The sequence below is a fragment of the Nilaparvata lugens genome, chromosome X, assembly GCF_014356525.2.
Source record: "Nilaparvata lugens isolate BPH chromosome X, ASM1435652v1, whole genome shotgun sequence".
Lineage (NCBI taxonomy): Eukaryota > Metazoa > Arthropoda > Insecta > Hemiptera > Delphacidae > Nilaparvata > Nilaparvata lugens.
This window is the reverse complement of record NC_052518.1, coordinates 8,099,981-8,120,840: the sequence shown is the minus strand read 5'-3', so window position 1 is coordinate 8,120,840 and position 20,860 is coordinate 8,099,981. Positions and strand designations below refer to the sequence as shown.

At 35.8% G+C, this 20,860-nt stretch overlaps 1 protein-coding gene across 4 annotated transcripts in view; it reads left to right on the top strand.

Annotated features, from left to right (window-relative positions):
- Positions 1-18,813, top strand: part of LOC111044370 (cyclin-dependent kinase 9) — a 28,176-nt gene extending 9,363 nt beyond the window's left edge. For 2 of the 4 annotated variants that reach the window (XM_022329497.2, XM_039442335.1), the window contains 4 exons: positions 1,641-1,759; positions 9,141-9,411; positions 11,355-11,440; positions 15,279-18,813. In XM_022329497.2, coding sequence (XP_022185189.1) covers positions 1,641-1,759; positions 9,141-9,411; positions 11,355-11,440; positions 15,279-15,513 — 711 coding nt within the window. In that variant the 3' untranslated portion in view covers positions 15,514-18,813. The remainder of the gene's footprint in view (positions 1-1,640; positions 1,760-9,140; positions 9,412-11,354; positions 11,441-15,278) is intronic. The other 2 variants (XR_005573124.1, XR_005573123.1) reach the window with 2 other exon arrangements.
- The last annotated feature ends 2,047 nt before the right edge of the window (positions 18,814-20,860 follow it).

The following is a 20,860-nucleotide window of genomic DNA, read 5'->3' as shown; positions in this document are numbered from 1 at the left end:
GATTATACCTAAAATTATGGATATTAAGTAGCTGCGATTAAAACTGTCTCAAATTTACTGGCGAATCGATTGAAGAAAGTTTATACATGTTGGAAGAAAGATATACATTGTGGGGCAGTCAAACGGTTCTATTTATTTATTGATTCATACAATAATACATCATCGAAATGATAGGGAGAGAGAGAAAAATAAGGTAACCTTGTGCTATTCCTCTCCCAAATTTAGATAAGGTTACACATAGTCCGAAATAGGTTTTATATTTTAGATAATAAAGTTCACAGAAAATATTTTCAAGTCATTTATTCCAACAATTCGTAAGAACACAAATGGAAATTTTGGTTTGATTACAGAAAAAGTGTTATTTTTGAATATTACTCGAGTAAGGTGGCGACCATCATTTTGCACATATAAGTCTCACACTGAAATTCTCAAGGTGCGAACAGATTTACGCGCCGCGAACATGAGTAATTCACTTTCAATCAGCTGATGCCAAGCTTTTTATATCTGTATCCTACCGTTTCTGTAAAAATACAGATATAGTCAGCTGATTAAAAGTGAATTCCTCATGTTCGCGGCGCGTATATCTGTACGCACCTTTACTTACACTTACTTGAATAGACAAAATTTCCATTTGTGTTCTTACGATTTGTTGAAACATTTGACTTGGAAAATATTTTCTGTGAATTTTACTTCAATACCTAAAATAGTGCCGTTTAACTGGCACACCCACATTTTGTAGAAATACATGAATTAAATAAAAATTCATTCAAGTTGAAAATTATTGGCCATAAATGTCTACTGCAGTGGGATAGATAATTAAGCAGCCACTGACCTCCTCTCCAAGGGGTATATGGACTTGTCAATCATTTAAATTATATAACTTGAATTTTGCATTTATAAAACTGATTGTAGGATGATATTTGTTGAGGATGATGCCCACAGATGCTCCAGGCTTGTGGGTAGGTAATAGGAGATGAGTGGACCTCAAGTTTATGTGGGTTCCGACCCTAAACTTGTTGATCCAAATTTCTTGTGTGTTGTAAATAAATTGAATTGAATTTAAAAAATGCACTTCTACAGACCATGATCCTAGTATAAGATTTCTTCATTGACGTCACTATTTTGAATGTGACTTTATTTATTAATAATCATTACATTACATCAATAAATAATAAAAGCTAAATAAATAAATGTTTATTTCCAAAAAAACTAAAACTACAACATCAATTACACAAAATATTAGATAAATTACAATATTACATACAATAGTTACAAAAAACTCTTATAATGTGTCCTCTACTTGTTTAGTTTTTTCTGTGTGGAAATTGATCAATCTTTTGGGTATAATCCCATTTGACAGGTAACTTGTCTCGATAGACTTTCATTCATTAATCATGAAAAATGCAGAAGGAAATTGAAATTCTGGCTTTGATGTGCATTAATTCAAGAAAGCTATCAGCGAAATTTGGCAACACATATAATTCGGAAATTGTGCCACACGGTTTTGAGAATAAGCATACAATCACAACTCTTTTCTGTCTTATTATTATGTATTTTTAATAAATAGTTTGTTGGAAAATTATGTATTATTGGACAATAATTATGATACATTATTTATTGATACATTTTTTATTCAACAGATTCTACATCGTGACATGAAGGCGGCCAACGTACTTATTACCAAAACAGGAATTCTTAAACTGGCAGATTTTGGGTTGGCGCGAGCGTTCAGTGCAGCTAAGAATGGCCAAGTTAATAGGTGAGTTTCAGCCTTATCATTATAGTACCACTCTCCATGTGATACTGTATTGATAAGTAGTATCTGTTAGAATGTGAAGGTGCGTACAGACTTACGCTCTGCTCCGCAAACGAACGTTACACGAGCAGTTCGGAAGATGATCGCAGGTCGAGCAAGAAAGAGCTTGGCAAGTTCCTAGGGCAAACTAACCAACAGCTGCGCATGCGCGGTTAAAGTTTTCGTTAGAATATCTGTGTTAGAATATAAAATTATCAAAATTGAATGATATAAAATTATAATAACATTTTTAATAATAGATACCAGCATATTAGCATTTAGAAGAAAGAAGCCAAACTCCCATCAAGCCATTCACCTTTTGAAACATTGACAGATTACCTTTCATAATAAAACATTAAAATAAATTCAATAATCATGATATTTATTACCAAATTATTATATAAACATAATGTTCTATTAGGCTACCCAGCAATCCTGGTCAAAATATTTTATTTATTTTTGTCACCCGATCAGCTGGGTTGAACATTTCACATTTTTGAGGTTAATTTATTGCTGTAGCATTATTGAAGTCAACAATAAGACAGCGCGATCATCTTGCGAACATGAAAATACATTGATCCTTTTTAAGAATGATATGGCCAGCACCCCCTGGGATGTAGTGCTCCAGAACCCTGGTGACTCTGGTTTATTGGGACGTTCTTCAATCATTTTCAAGAAAGATTCAACTTATTTTTTCCTGAGAAACAAAAACCATATCGCTCTGAGCAGCTGCAGCAGAAACAGGGACGAATGAGAAGTCATCAAGAGTGGTACACTGATGATCTTTCCGGGCTGAAGGGACTCATGCTTGCTCTGAAGGATATGTGTGAACATGGCAACGATGGTGACAGGGAGAGGTGTCAAATCCATTTATAAATAGCACATCGAGCAGGCTAAGAAGCTGGCATCTGCTTCAAAGACACCAAATCGCTGTAAGGCGGCGGGATGTGATAATCTCACATCGGTCCTTGCCGTTGAGACAGCTTGATTTTGCGAGCCCTGATGCATTCAACAATTTGTTTGTTGAGTCAGTGGACAGCATCGTGAGTGATCTCTGGCCACAGTTGCTGGTGATCCAGATAAGCTGCTAGCTGCCCGAGTTCCACCAGTGAATGCTCGTCTGTGTTTATTCCGCCTGCCCTGAAGAAGATTATTCGTTTATCCAAGCCATCCCGGAGCCCTGATGTGTATGGCAAGCCTGCATTCATGCTCAGAGATGTGGTGGATGCTATTGCGGACCCCCTTGCTACAGTAGTTAATGACTGCCTGAGATCTGCCATTTTTCCTGACTTCCTAAAAAAACCTCAAGAACTGTTCCTGTGTACAAGAAGGGTGACCACCAGAGCCTACACAGCTGATGATACATCATTGCTGTCATCTGGCATTGACCTTCAGCAGGTGTTGGAGAAGTCGGCGAAGCATCTGCGGTCTTCAACCTCCTGGTTTCCAGCTGAATGAGAGCAAGACACAAAATATCGTCTGCAGTTTGTCGTGAAGTGTGCCTCATGATCAGGAATCTGTGTAGCTGCTAGGCTTTATGCTGGATTCAAAGCTCAGCTGGGCCAGCCACATCCAGCAAGTGACCAAGAGACTGTTCCGAATCTGTTTCCTTTTGCTCAAGCTGAGGGGACATGTGACGGAGACATATCTGGTCATGGTGTGTCATACACTTTTCCACTGCCCATATCTCCTACGGTCTACTCATGTGGGGTCACTCAGCCAAGGTTGTGGATATACTGAAGCTGCAAGCGCCAGGATCATTACTGGAAGCGAACATCTTGCTCATTGCAACCCCAATTTTGTTAGGCTGGGTATTCTAACTGTAATCAGTCACTTCCTCCTTCTCTGCCTTATGTACGTCAAGAAGAATCAACAAAATTTGTTGACTCGGTCTGATGTGCATCACCACAACACTAGGCATCGAGAGCTGTTTGACGTCCCCAGGGTGCGCCTCCAGAGATCGCGGGTATGCTATAGGAGTTCAGCACTATGCTACTTGAACAGGCTGCCTGCAGGGGTGAAGCAGTTGGACCTCAGTGTGTTCGAGAGAGTTGTGACCGGTTTCCTGAGAATTGATTGATTGATTTAGTACTTTATTTATGTAGATTACAATATATACTGGCGTATACACTTATATACAATAGCTTACAATACAGCAAAATTATAGATAACTATTATTTAACGAAAATCCTAAATAAATGCTGTACATCACATGCACAGCATTTATTTAGGATTTTCGTTAAATAATAGTTATATATTAATTAGCATTTGAATAAATGCATTCTCTATTTAATTCCATCTGTAACTGGTTGGCCGCTATGGCTTCGAATAAAATGAGCGCTGCTATCCTGAGATTGTCAGTTTGGTGTAAGGGTAAGCATTCCTGACTGGCAATTGGGAGGTACCGGGTTCGATTCCCGGGCTGGCAACTAATTTTTGGATAGTAGTTCTCATCGAATTTCCATCTCGCTGTTAACCCTGTTGTCAATGTCTGCAGTAGCAGAAGTCTTCGGGGTGATGTACAGCATTTATTTAGGATTTTCGTTAAATAATAGTTATATATTAATTAGCATTTGAATAAATGCATTCTCTATTCAATTCCATCTATAATTTATTATAGATGATAGATGAAAAATTATAGATGAGAACCAGGGCTTATAACGATGTCCAGGAATATGTGAATGATGACCTGTCTCACTTGTTATCTGGCTAAAGTGCCATTATGTTAGAGAGCAATGATGAATATTTTTCGATCTGAACTTGATCACTGCCATCTTGATGAATTAGTGTTTTTTGTTATTTTATTCATGACATGACGACATCGATCCTACAAGTGAAGGTAATGGATGGAGAAGAAAGTTTAAGGTACATATTGTGATCATCTTGCGAACCTCTTGCGTAACGTCTGGTGTTACGTTCATGATCGGAGCATGTTCGTGGTGCGTATATCTGTACGCACCTTAAGGAAGACGTGATCTTCCCGATGGTTTGAAGCTCACCTAAAACTATTGGTTCAATCTCACCATGCACTTTCATCAGCACCACTCCATCGTTTGTGTTTATACTCAAGAATAAAAATCAAACATAAGCTAACAATGAATTCTAGTAAGAAAATCAAATCTTACAATTTAACGGTGAACTCTAGAACTGACTGATCTACAATCACTATAACTGATCACTCATTGTTATAAAAGTAAACTGTTGTGACCACCATCTGGGACTCTATCCTATGCTTTACCTTCCTTGAGGAGTGTGTAATCTGCCTTTGACTCATTTCCTCCTCCATCTTGGACTCTATCCTATCTTTTTTTTTTTTGAAAAAAAAAATTATTATTCAACTTATGTATTTTTTTTATTAAATGAGTTTATCAGAGATTGACAATGGTGTAATAACCGAAACCGGTCTTTCTAATTATCAATAAATCAGTGGTTTTTTTGACAATTTCTTAGTCTTTTTCATTCAACTCTATCCTATCCTCTACCTTTCTTGAGGAGTGTATAATCTGCCTTTGCTCAAAGGAGTCAATGATATGAGTCAAAGGCAGATTACACACACCTCAAGGAGGGTAAAGGTTAGGATAGAGTCCCAGATGGAGGTCACAATACTCAAGAAAGGTAAGGGTAATCACAAAGTGAAGAGTTAGAGGGAGAAGTCGAGGTACCTCAATGTAACACAAATATATTCAGGCCCGGTTGCACAAAAGCCAAATTTTGATCGTAATTAATTCCACGAGAACCAATCAGAGAAGCCATCTTTTCAAAAAAAGTATTTTGTGATTGGTTCTCGTGAGATTAATCACGGTTAAAATTTAACCGGTTTTTGTGCAACCGGGTCTCAGTGTTAGGGGCGACCGCATAGTTGAGGCGGCTTACCTCCTCACAATGCGGGCGTCCTTAACATGGACGAAAAATATTCGTTGGCTGGTATTTTGAATAACATAACATATTTGAACGATAATTATGTATAAATTTGTGTAGTCTATACTAATACTAAGTATGCAATAAGTATAGCATACAAACATAATATTTCATAAGTTGATCAAATTTCTGGTTGAGATCTTGAATTCAGTTACAATGATAACTCTACATGGGTTCTCATCGACATTCGACCTTCCACCCTATTCCCAATGTAAACTATTAAAATAGAGATGTTTCCAATGTTATTTAAATGGAGTTACCTTTTCACCCTTGGGAGATTTAAGTTTTTTAGACTCAAGGGCGAAAAAGTGACATTTTACAATAATGAGTGAAAAAGACTAAGAAATTGTCAAAAAACCCACAGATTCATTGATACTTGAGTTTATTAGAGATTGACAATGATGTAATAACCGAAACCGGTCTTTCTAAGTGTCAATAAATCTGTGGTTTTTTGACAATTTCTTAGTCTTTTTCATTCAAGATGAATAATTACCACAATATCAACTTCTCAACTACACAAAAAGTTTTACAATAATGTTCCAGGGAGTAAAGGTTAGGTATAAAGTAACTACTTTAGACAGTAGGTGGAGGAAAAATGTATTTGTTACATGGAGTTACCTCGATCACTATCTCTCTTTGTACCTCCTAACTATGCGTTCACCCTAAGAGTCACGGACGGAGGTCTTGCTTCTGAGGAAGAGGCGCAAATCAGTGTAGAGCAAAAGATGTTGGTCATGAGTGAGTGTTGCCTTAAATAGCAGGTGGGTGGAGGTATTTTCAATTTTATAATTTTGTGGCGGCCTGATAAAAATTCTTGAGTGATCAATTCTTATGTAAAATTGGCTAAGAAATCTAAAGAAACCAGTTAAAAGTGTGCAACTTTGATGGTTATTGAGATTAGCTTATTTAGCTAAATGACACCTTGTTCTGTCTTGGTCGATTGAGGAAACTCCTTACCAGCGATGTTTTGCAAAGTATTACTGCTTTCTGCATTAAATTTTGCACCCATACAGGCAGTCTCAAACTGTGCAACCTCTCTGGCAGTCCCTTTGGTATAAAACCTATAGCTGACATTATCGTCAGCTATATTAAAGACATATTATATCATATTAAAGACACTATCGTCACTCTCTGTTGCTTCCACATACGTTTATCACAGAATACATACAGAATGGAAAGTATCAATTCAACCAATGCGCATTTTACATGACGCCAAGACTTGAGTGCACCAAGACCACGTCACTTGACTGCCCCATCTTTTTAGAAATTAAAATCACCGCTATCCGGGTCTTGTGGACGGGTCGCGGTAGTGAACGAGACCGATTGACCCGGATCAGTTAAGTGATCCGAATTTCCCATTTCTATACTATTACAATGCTGAATTTTCTTTCAAAATGGTTGATTTTGGCGTCAGAATACTAGCCGACTTTCCATTCTGTATTGTGTTCTATGTCTTTATCTCCTCTGCCATCTCGGCAAATATAGAAGCAGTTCCCCATTACTGTATTGCTTTAAATTGTGAGTGTTTGGTATGCCTATGTCTATTAAATGAGTTATTTGATTTTGTTTATCTATTAATATGATGTCTGGTCTATTTTTAGCTATTGTTTTATCTGTGCGTACTGATCGACCCAGTACACTTTGTGTGAACAATTCTCCAAAACTTCACTGGAAATGTATTGATGATATGGAACTGAGTTTGGCAACAGGTTGTGTTGAACTGCCAAACTTTGATGTTCAAATAATATCGGGTGACCTGGCTGGCTCAGCTCTGGCGTCAGAGTTTTCAGGTCGCACCTGATCAATTTTAGGACCTCTGACATGAACTAACGACTGTCTCTAGGCAGCCTGGACCATGTAACATCCGAAACACGGGAGTGCCTCGAGAAAAATTTGCCCAGGATTTGATCTGATATATAAAGCCAGCATCTAATCCACTCGTTTACGGCCTCTCATTTGTTGTAAAATATTTGCCACCTGGTTGTGTCTATGGAGGTAGTCTGTTGCTACTATAGTGATGTTCACTTTGTAAAGGCAGTATTCGATCAACATTGATGTTGCTATCCTTTTCTATCATTCGATAAAACTGATATCGCTATCCTTCTACAGCTTTGCAAAATTGCCAAATCTGTCTTCAACGATTTAGAAGTATAATTAATCAAGGCAGAGATTCGGTTCTCCCATCTCTATCCACTGTCACTATAACGTTGACCTCACTCTAAAGCCAGACATGCACTTGTTATTAATATTCAATCAACGCCAAAATTTGGTTTTATTGAAAGTGTATTATAGTAGAGAAATATGAGAAAAGTGTATTATAGTATAGAGAAAGCAACTCGACTGACGGCCAAGTCTATGATGATTTTTGTAAAATAATTTTCTGCTTCTGTACTTATTCTTTTGAAAGACAATGGACCATATTAATAAAGTTGAGCATTTGCTTATACTTCTAAAATATGGAGCATATGCTTCATTTTCTATGAATAAACGTGAGTAAAACCTTTTGCTCATGCTCATCAAATAAATATTTTGAGCATTTGCTCAAAAGTAAAAGCTTATGCTTAAAATTGTATGAATAAACTAGAGCATTTTCTCAACTTTTGAAGCAAATGCTCCAAACAAGGTGAGTCTAGTCTGGAGCAGATTATCACCTTTTCTCATGGTTAAGTGGCTCAACTAATTCGTGTGAGTAAGAGAAAACTATACCAGATACAATCACAACCAATAGTTGACAACACTGTAAAACTCTTTTTAGATTCAACCATGATATAATATCACCATTATTCCTACAAAAGAATAAATACAAGATGCATATCTGATATAAAGATAGCCATCACGGAATAGGAAATAGGCATTTAAGAAGATGAGAGTGTATCGGATTATAAGAAGGCTATTGAGATTATAAGATTATGCTGCAGATTATTATAGAGATGACATTTTTTCACACTATTACTTCAAAATTCAAAACTCAACTAACCTAAAACTCAATTCATGGATAGTAGAGAACAGAGCAGACGACCAAACACAAGCGGTGTCTCCTACTTGCATATTTAAAGCTTACGTGAGCTATAAAATAAAGTAAGACCTCAAAGGCGAATCGGCTGATGAAAAATCTTTAAGATACGTGAGCATTTGCTCCAGAGTTCAGGAGCATAAGGTAAGAGTATAAGGTAAAGCTTATTCATATAAAAATGGGCAAATGCTTATGCTTCTACCTAATTCTCATGAGCAAAACCTTATGCTCCATGCTCATGAGCAATATGCTCTGGTTTTATTCATATGGCCCATTGTGAACGGTTTTTGTGCAATAAATCAATCAATAATTTTATTCAATTCAACACATTTGTATATATGTTTTGTTCAAATAATCATTCTATTCTATTCTATCATATTCAAGTGTTTTTCTGAAAATGACCTTTTCTGTTAGATACACTAACCGAGTGGTGACACTGTGGTACCGTCCGCCGGAACTGCTCTTGGGAGACCGCAACTATGGGCCACCAGTGGACCTGTGGGGCGCCGGCTGCATCATGGCCGAGATGTGGACCCGCAGTCCCATCATGCAGGGCAACACCGAGCAGCAGCAGCTGACGTTCATCACACAGCTGTGTGGCTCCATCTCACCCGAGGTGTGGCCTGGGGTCGAGGCCCTCGAACTCTACAACAAGATGGAGCTGGCGCGTGGACAGAAGCGCAAGGTGCGTATACACTATATACTTCATCTTTTATTGAAAAACTCTATACACGGCGTCTTCTCTAGGTGTATCAGCTTGTCGTCTTCGGTATCATGTATTTATTTTTTTATTTATTTATTCATCTACAATATCTCTTTGGAAACAACAGGTCGAAACCCACAACTGCCAAATGTAAAAATAGTATAAGTTATAATATATGTAGATGTATTAATAATGTATAATGTATGTAATATATATTATATTTTGACTTCCGTTCTCTTTCGATTCACGATTCAAACTTACATGAATATATTTGCAACCAAATCAGCTCAAAGATTTCAATTTTGAGCGCTTATGTCTCAAAAAATGAAAATGATAAACAATATTTTCCTCTTAAATTTGTTCCATTTTGATTACTTGAAAGTGTCCAAATCAAAATACTATAAAAAAATGTCTAGTAAAACAGTTTTCAAAAGCGAGGTGCAATGTACTTACCGTGCCTATCCTGTAGAACATAGTTTTTTCATTACTATATCGATAGCTGTATTCCTTATTTCGATTTATCAATAATATCGGGGCACCAAGCTTCGCTCGTTATTTTTATTTATTGATAAACAGAACATAATTCTCTAAAATGATCGTGTTTATATTTCACAGCAGGCTATATGTCATCTTATGAATTTCGGGGATGCGATATTTTGATTTTTCACATACTCACTCGCTCACTCACTTTTTTACTATCCACAGCTGTTTCAGTCAAGGATGAATTATCCTTTTAATGTCGTTCAGCGAGTTTTCCCAAGGATGAGACCTAGTGCAATCGAATTTTTATATCATAAACCTACTATGTTCTAAAGTTCGTGAAAATCGTTAGAGCCGTTTTCGAGATCCGTTGAACATAAAAAACAGATATAAATATAAAAATACAGAAATTGCTCGATTATAGAATAAAATACAGGAATAGAAAGTATTTCCCCATGTTATCGAATGATGACAACATTTTGAACCTGTTATGTTAGGTTAGTTCTGAGTGAACTTTTTGAACTAGCTCAGAACATCTGTTTTTAAATGGTGAGACTATTAATAATAAATGTTTATTTTCCAGAAAAAACTAAAACTACTACATCAATTACAAAAAATATTAGATAGTTTACAATTGCATACAATAGTTGGTTACAATAAAAATTTCTTGTAATGTGTCCTCTACTTGTTTAGTGTTCTCTGTGTGGAAATTGACCTACTCCATTATGGCGTGCCATGTTCTAGAGTAGGTTTTGTTGTTTTTTTTTGTATGCGGATTAGTAAGTTGTTAGTCTCTAGTAAGTCATTGCTTCAATTAACAGAATTTCGTGGCTGATTGGTTTGTACTAAGGGCTGAAACACACGAGGCGTTTTTCAGACGAGTCGACACGACACTGTAGGACAGGAAGCTCTTCGATTGGATGATCCTCGATTCGCCAACCCAATCACCCAATCAGAGACCATCCTGTCCTGTCGTGCTGTGTCGACTCATCTGAAAAACGCCTTGTGTGTTTCGGCCCTAACACTCGTACTAGCGTATGCTTTCTCGATATTTACTATCAGGGATTATCACCTGGTGACTATGATTAGTCAATATAGATTATTATCATGTATTGACTATGTAATATTTTCATTCCCAAAATGTTGATCTGGGAGTTATATACCAATGAATAAAGTGCAGTTACATTTTAAAAATTAATAAAAACAATATAAAAACTGGTAGCCCATATAAGTGAAGTGACATTTCAAAAACTATAGTTTTCTTGCACAATGAACCTAAATTTTATGGTGTCTATGAAACTATATTTTATAGTCATGAAGTTAGAAAATTTTGACTTTAAACTAGATAAGTTTGTTTTTTTCTTGTGATTATAATTGATTGGTCAGACACATGTATCAAAAGAATAATCTTATTGTGTAAACTGATAGAATTCTGTGCTATTTAGGTGAAAGACCGTCTGAGGCCCTATGTGAAGGACCCCTTGGGTTGTGATCTCATCGACCAGCTTCTAGCGCTCGACCCAAGCAAGAGGTAAGGCAATATTCTATTATATTTTCCGTCCAATTGCCTAATACTAGCTTCGCAAAAGATCGGTGTTTATTCCTGATGTGTATATGTTTCTGCAATTTTTTTTGAGGGAATTGATCAGTCGAACCGAACGAAAAGTGGATAATTGGAAATTTGAAACTAAACTACAGAGATAGTTTTCTCATTTATCAAATTGATCTACCTCGAAGCCAGAATTCCTTCCTTCTACAATTGTTTGTTCAGAATTTATTATTGTAAGTCCCACTCAAATTCAAAATTCGGCATTCTTTACAATGTTTCACTTTACAATAAAAAACTTTACAAAAAATAAATATAAGCTACTGCACTTAACTAAACTACATAACTTACATAAAAATTAAGGAACTGTTAATTTATTCAATTAGAAATAATAACGAGATGCTATCCTGTTTCATAATATTATAGATAATTATTAAATGGAACTTTAATTCATGCACTTATGAGTACAGTAGTATTCTGATTTCAAATAATCCAAAATCCGCATTATTGGCATGTGATTTTGTAGGTGAGTCGGTAGCGACATGCTAGTGCCCGTTTTCATCAAGCTCGGTCGAGACATTTGAACATGCTCAAACCGGGCACACCTTATGCCGCATCCACATGTTGGCCCAATGCGTACAAATTACGACCAGTGCAAGAGTGTGGATGGTTGGTTTGCCAGCACTGGCCTTAGTTGGCCAGTTGGCCATCGCTCCGATTTTTGTCGAGTGAAGACCAATGAGGGCCAGTGCTGGCAAACCACCCATCAACAATGCCCACCCATCAACAATGCCCACCCATCCACACTTGTCAACCAATGCATGCTGTTTCATGTTTTGTCATCTGCTCTGCTGTTTCTTCTATGTAATTGATTTGCTATAGGGCTAGTTTTATTGATTATTATTGCGTAACTATTTTATTGTATTTTATAGTTTTCATTTTAGTTAATACAGTCGAACCTCTCTATAACGAACCTCCACTGATCGAAATCCTCTACACAACGAATTTTTACCTGGTCCCATGACATTGTTGAGTTTTGGCTGCTTATTTACCTCTATTCAACGAATTTCGGACCTCTCAACAACAAAGTTTTCTCTTGACTTCAACATACGAAGTGTAGTATGTATAGGGAGCAGACGGTCATTTTAAAGGAGTTTTTAGTTTCAGCAGAAAGGTCAATAGACTAATAATAATGGCAATTCAGGTAGGATGAAGATAGGGTGGTAGACAGTCAATAGAGGGTGAAACACATGTCGGAAATTGAATGCAAGTTACTGGAAATTGAATTCCAAGAACTTGTCATTATTGTAGACCAGGCAGGTGAACGACTGGACTTTCCCATTCTTGCTTTTGTCACACATTTCAATTCTTTGAACTGACTATAATGATGATGATGGCTGTGACGAACCTGAAGAGAAGATAATCCGTCAGAACAAGAAGTTCAACCGAAAATTACTCACTTTTTCAAATATAAAACATAAAAAATAGGAAAATTGAGTTATAGTATTTATAGTGACGTTATTGACAAAATAACCGTATTTTGCGTTCCATCTAATAGCAGTGTAAAAAGTTGAAAAATATTGCTACAGAGTATGTACTTTGATTAAACTCAACTAATAGTACAAAATCAAGCTTTCTGGAAATAAATAGGTGAGTTTACTTACTCATTACATTCTATAAATATTCAAAAAAACATATTTTTTTAAACAGCATGAATTTTCAAATTTCCATATTAATATTGGCCTAATAGGTACCCTACCTAGGTTCGCGATATGTTTTATGTACCATATTCATTTATTTATCGCAATGATACGATATTATAAGATCCATAGGATCGTGGCACTTTTCTTGACAGAACAACCTCTCAATAACGAATACCTCTCTGCAGCGAATTTTTTCTCGGGATAATCGACTTCGTTATACAGAGGTTCGACTGTATTTTCAATTTCTATCATGGATATGACGCTGGCTACCGCCGGCCTTGATGGGGCTTTGGTCACATTGCAGTGTGGATGGTGCGGCCAAGCTTACCAGGCAGGGCCAGCGACTGGGCCATCATGTGTACTAGGCATTATATGAGTGCACTGGAATTGGCAATAGAATCGTCATAGAAATAACATAGTCATCGTTGCATGTAAGGCGTAGACCAGTGGTCGCCAAACAGTCGATCGCGAGCTACCGGTAGCTCGTGGGGTAGTTTTTGGTAGCTTACACAAATGCTCGTGCAAAAGAATGTCGTCGAGTTTGAATATAAACACTTTCCCAGTCTGAAGAAAATCAACGACGAGAAAAATCCTCCGCAGCACCGCAGCAATAACCAAGAATACAATTCTTTCAGACTTGAGACAACAGTTTGATCAACGATTTCAAGATTTTGAAAGCATATCAAATATGGTACAATTCATCAACTCTCTTTTGTAGAGATCCATGCAGAAGATTTTGCAGCTTGTGTTGTAAAACATTTTGGTGGAGATCAGGCTTCTGTTGAAATGGAATTTGTGGATTTTCAAAATTCAATTCAATTCAATTCAAATCAAATTTATTTCCTCCACAAAATTCAACAATTACAAAATTTAGGATAATGTACCTTAATCTAGTTTACTTACATTCTATCAACAAAATAAAGGTACAAGAGGTGGAAATGAAACCACTGGTATAAGTGAAAATCACTTGTTCGCCAGTAGGAGTAGCATATTGTCAAACTTCGGTCATCCACATCTAATTAAAAAAAAAAAAAAAAAAAAGATGTCTCTCAGATCACTTTCTACAACTGGAAATATTTGGTCTCGTCTCAAGTCCCCAAATAAAAATATCCAAATATTATTCAAGTTGCATTGAGGTTGAAAGCTATGTTCAGCTCTACTTACTTGTGTGAAGCATCTTTTTCAAGTATGAAATTCATAAAAAATCTATATAGGACCGATGAACATTTGGACAACTGCATCAGAATGGCGGCTATAACGTACACTCCAAACATCAAGAAAATAATTGATGACCAAAAAAGAGTTCCACTGCTCTTATTTCAACTTTTGTTATACTTTTTGCTATGAGATAAGTAGATTTCAACAATAGAAATGTATCTTTATAGGCAATAAAAGTGTGAAAATTTCATTTTGCGTCCCGTACTTTCTAATATTTCTTGGTAGCTCACTAGAAGATTTATAAATTTTATTCTAGCTCACAGGCTCATAAGTTTGGCGACCATTGGCGTAGACGATTTGACCATGTTCAAATGTACAGATGGAAATTTGATAAATTCCATTTGTTCAAATGCTAATGAGTGAATAATTATCATGGAACGAAAATCCAAAGTCAAATTTAATAGAGTGCCTCTAAGGGACCTGCATCTGAGGGAGTTTGTAAAAAAGGCTATACAGTTGGCTCATAAGAAATCATTGATTAACAGTGAAGGAGTTTTTCCCAATCTTGCAGGTTGAAATTTTGAGTTGCTGTGTCCAGTTGACCAAAACTAGTTAATGTTTTACTCATAGTTGTCGTATTATAGTATCTTTTTAAACTTTTTTGAAGTGATCGTTGTAGTTTTTTGATCGTGATGCAGTTATGAAAATGGATCGAGAACTCTATCCTATCTTATATTATAATATGCACTGTGTTAAGATTTATTACTAGCTTGCGCGTGCGCGCTGACTCACCATCGACCGACAAGATTCTAACGCTTTTTTAAGAATAAACCTTATTCTTTAAAATCATTTAAATCGTTTGAAGTCTCATGTCAACCCACTTTTCCACTTGATGTAATAACATGTAAAATTCTACAACTCCTTTCTTCAATTCTCAAGGTATTTATTTTATTTTGTGATAGATGTGACTCGGATTCTGCCCTGAACCACGATTTCTTCTGGACTGATCCGATGCCGTGCGACCTGAGCAAAATGCTCGCTCAGCACACTCAGAGCATGTTCGAGTATCTGGCACCGCCGCGTCGTCCGGCAAACATGCGCGCGCATCACGCTGTACCCAGCGCCACACTCACCACACACGCACGTGTGTCCAGCTCGGCTACCACTGATACCACTTATCAGGATAGGGTGTTCTAAGCACCTTTCCGTTTTTCAAATACAGTAGAGTATCGATTATCCGACCCTAAGTGAATTTATGTGTATATATTTTAAATGTGTTGAATTTCATTACATGATTGTAAGTCGAATAATAGGGGCAATGTATACACAACAAATATTTGATTTCAAATATTTTTTTGTCTCTATTTGATATCTAAATGTGTACAGTCGCATTACACAATTGGAATTCGAATAATAATGGGAATGATTTTTCCAACTAATATTATTTGATTTCAATTTTTTTCCATTTTTATATATGTTAATGTGTACAATCACATTACACAATTGAAAGTCGAATAGAAATGATGTTTACAACTAATATATTATTTCAAATATTTTTTGTCTCTATTTGATAAAATCTAACTGTGTACAATCGCATTACACAATTGAAAGTCGATTAATAATGGGAATGATGTTTCCAACCGATCATTAATTTCAATTTGATTTTATATCTAAATGTGTACACTCACATCACACAATTGGAATTCGAATAATAATGAAAATGATGTTTCCAACCGATATTTAATTTCAATTTTTTTTTCAATTTGATTTTATATCTAAATGTGACTCACATTACAAAATTCAAATTCGAATAGGATTGGAAATGATGTTTCCAACCATTATTTAATTTCAATTTTTTTCAAATTTATTTTATATCTAAATGTGTACAATTACATTAGACAATTGAAAGTCGATAATAATGGGAATGATGTTCCCAACTAATATTTGATTTCAATTTTTTGTTTGATTTTTATATCTAAATGTGTGCAATCACATTACAAATGATACGGGTAATGAAATTAACAACTTTGAAAAAATGTAATCACGGAACCTAAGTTCCTCACTCTCCCTCTAGAAAATTATAGTCTGAGCGGGAGGAAAGTTCCTATATGCACGATTTGCGTATCAATATGTTGAATATTGAACATTCAAACTTATAAATAAAATATGTTAATAAGTTAATGTAAAATAAGTTAATAGAATGGCGGTTCACAGCCTGGGGTAGTGTAATAATGATTATAATAATAATTAATAATTTTCTCACAATATAATTTTACTAACAAGAAATATCGAATAATAAATACTAGTCAGTCCTAATAATTTATAATCGTGGTTTCTAAGATACTTATACCAAACATTCTACTTGAGTAATGGATAGGTTTGCAGAACCTTTGGGTACTCCAAATTTATTTGGTCTCATTTCGGAATGATAAGTATTTTTAAATCTTTTTTCATTCCTGTGTGTGCAAGAGAGGCATAGCAAGTCAGATAAATGTTTCTAGCTGAGTGGGATCCCAAATGCGTAGAGTGGATTCTTCGGAAATTCTACACTGCAGCAATTTTTTTCTGAATGTTGCTCACATGAACTGGATGTTCTCTTATCTAGAACTAGTCAGGGTAGCGGTTAGCGCAAGTGTAGTTACGACAAAAATAGTGATTGATTAGTTGTCCAAGTTGTTGAAATCTTCTTCAATCATTTATCAATTCTCAATAAGCTGAGTTTTTTATTTTGTTCTAGACTGCATTTCTCTCCTTTCAAAAGACTGTTGGCACAATAACATCTGAAGTTCCTGTTTGTTGCCAGTTCTCTTAGATCATGTATCGATCTTTGTTTTTGCTGGCAACGTCTGTCAAATTTATTTGAGTAAAATATATTTTATGTTTGTATAGCTTATATTAACATTAAGTACATCACTAGTGTTTTGTATCATGACAAATGAGCTGATGAGCAAAACTGTTTACGAACAGTAAGAATGCTCAAACTCATAATGAAATTACTTGTTGAGGATTTATAGTTTTGGTGATAAGTTACCTTTCTAGAATATTTACCAAAGTTATAAAGTTACCTGTAACAAGCTCAACGGTTATGATTATTTGTGTGTCGTATTCACGAAAAAAGGGTGTGAACCACCCTTAAAGTGATTTAGAGTAGCGTGTTTGAGTATTGTTTGCAATATTTGAAACTGTTGAAAAGTTAGTGAATCTTTTCTTTTGACGGATATAACGGAGTCGGATAATCGAGAATCTACTGTATTATAGAACTTCCACACAAGTTCATATTATCATACAAATGCTATTAATCGTCTATTTTTTACATGATATATTTCTGTATTCTAGAACTAGAACTCTGTTAACCTCAAATCAAGGTTAGCTGAAATAAAAAATATAAAAAAAAAAAAAAAAAAGAGATAAATGTTGTTGTGAATTTTTTATATATTATATATATATTTCTGTAATCTAGAACTACCAGGCTCTGACATACCCAAGCCTAGGATGATGACTGGAAAGAAAAACCATTCATATTATCAGCTAAATATATTGATGTTGGTGTTTTTAGTCCTATCGAATCAATTTACTTATTCTATGTCTTATCGATGGTAATGTTTCTGTATGCCTAGGTTGACTGAAAAAAAAACAACTTATCACATTAATGTTGATGTAATGTGATGTATACTTCTGTAATCTAGCACTTCCAGACTCAGTCTCTCCCTAGCCTAGAAAGAAACATTCATATTATCAGTTTATGTTAATCAGATAAATGATATTAATTCTCAAATTTAGTGTTTTTTGTACTATTAATTATTCTATGTCTTTTCGTTTATAATGTTTTTGTAGGCCTAGGTTGGCTGGAAATAGAAAAAAACATACTCAGTCACTCCCTAGCCTAGAAAGAAACATTGATATTATCAGTTTATGTTAATCAGATAAATTATATTAATTCTCAAATTTAGTGTTTTTTGTACTATTAATTATTCTATGTCTTTTCGTTTATAATGTTTTTGTAGGCCTAGGTTGGCTGGAAATAGAAAAAAACATAATTATTCTCAGATGAATGTTGGTGTCAATGTTTTATACTATGATATTATGTAATCTAGAACTTCCAGGATGGCTAAAAAGAAAACATCCATAAGTTAATGTTAATCAGCTAAATGTTATTAATTTTGAACTATTGATATTGGTGTTAATCCTACTGGATCAATTCAACTATTCTATGTCTTATCGTTTATGTTTTTGTATGCCCAGGTTGGCTGGTTGACATCACATGAATATTGATGTCAATGTTTTATATCATTTATGTATTCTAGAACTACCAGGCTTTGTCACTCTCAAGCCTAGGAAAGAAAAAATATTCATATTATTAATCAGTTAATGTTAATCAGCTAAATGATATTCTTAACGTTTGATATTGGTGTTTCTATTCCTACAGAATAAATTGAATTATTCTTCGTGTCTCATCTGTATCTGTTTATAATAAGACAATAAATTACTTGAATGTCATTTGTGGGTTTTTCATGACCTTATCGCATATATCACCTTTATCACATATTTTCTCTATAAGCTTAGCGTACAAACCCACTGAAGGCGGAGCGGGGCGTGGCTTGACGTGGTCAGAGCGTTCATGATACACACAGGAAACGTCTGAGCGTCAAGCGTCACGGGCCTAGAAAATGTACAACAGTAGACCAGACTGTCACTCGCACTGTGACGCTCCGCTTGTAGACGCTCCAAGAAGCTTCTTCCAAAGTTTGACGCTACGCTCCGCTCCGCAAGTAGACCTTCCAGTGTGTTGCATCTTATTACTTATACTCTGTGCAGAATTACTTCTTACTTGGGATGGACATGCGCAGCAGAGAAAGCTTACAGCGGGAGGGATTTAGAGGCGCGATGTTGCCGTTTTGAAGCGGCCAGCGTTCTCCAACTTCTAGTGACTGTTTATGTGCTCATGCTACACATGCGAAGTTTCCTGTCTGAAAGCAGTCAGACGACTGACAAATTGGCAACTGCGCTTCTACCTATGACTATTAATCACTGTATCAACGCGACTAGCAGAAGACTATGGATTTGCTTCAGTTTTCATTCCGTTCACCCGGTTGCTCTCTATATATAAGCTGACTTAGGCTGTGTATCAGCAGGGACCGCCGCTTTGCCGTGTCCATCTGGAAGCACGGGAGCCTGTCTAAAAAATTTCTGTAGTCATGGCTGTGATCACACCAAGTACATCTAAGACTGCTAGACTAGCATTTTAGCACTCTAGCCTATATCACTCACTCTAAAATATAATACTGGTCTTGCAGCCTACAGATCACATATTAGTATTCATTCATTTTATCCATAAGCTGTTTTTGTCGATAATATTTTTCAATTTATTAATGCATTTTCAAGTGTAATAATAATTTGTTTCATCTTTCTGATCAACCGAGATACAAAATTTTTAGTATAATGTATATTTGGACTGTAAATTTTTGTGATCTTTATAAAAGTGTTTTCATAACCTCATTTGGACCATTTTTATCAAAATTAGGGAGAGGAACAGTTTTGGGTTTATCCTGTTTATTCTCTCCCAATCATTAATTTGATGTTATGATTAAGGAATGTAATAATTAAGGAATGCGAATATTGGAAAAATTAACTAGAACCATTTAGGTTTGTATTTTATAAATAAGATTTCTGTAATTGGCTGATCTCCCTCCATTTCTCTGCGCTCCATATTCCTCCAAGTCTGAAGTAAATTTGTACGGACTATAGCATGATATTGTGCACGATGTTCCGCTCCACTCCGCTATTTATGTACCTTATTGTTTCCGTACATTTACAGACATAATCAACTGTTGAAAAGTGAAAATGTGCGTGTTCGTGGCGCCCAAGTCTGTATGAAGCTTAATACGAAAAAAATATTCTACAGTTTGAGGCCAAGTATAATTTTCCATTATAAAGAGACTCCTTGATAGTAGCCTATTCACGACTGAGAAAATAGTTTTTTTTGGTGAAGGAAAAAGGAGCCAAAAACTGTAAGGCCCTTTGCACACTGGGCCACCATGAAAGCGCTTCCACGGAAGCGCCACCACGTGATAGCATTGTCTTTTATCTGTTACTAAACACTAGAGCCAGCCATCAGCTGAGCTTCCAGGAATGTGGTGTAGCTCGAGCCGCCGATTTTGTGTCGCCACCAGACTGTCGCGCCACCAAGTCATACCATTGAGTATTATTTGTCATTGCACACTAGAGCCACCACAGCTACCAGCCACCAGAAAATAATCTCCAGTTCAGTTTCAATTCAAATCAGGTTCAGTATAGTTGTCTGTTGAAGTAGTCGTAATGAACAGTGAACAATTTGATACAGAAAGGTTCATTCTTGAAGTTGAAAGCAGACCAGCTGTATGGAACATGTCTTCAAAATTATATGCAGACCGGGATGTGAAGAAAATTCTTGGAGGGAGCTGGTAAATCTTTTCATTGAAAAATATAACCTCACAAAAAATGAACAAAATGAATTTGGTAAGTTATATAACCACTTTTCTTAAGCATTATTCATTATATTATCCAA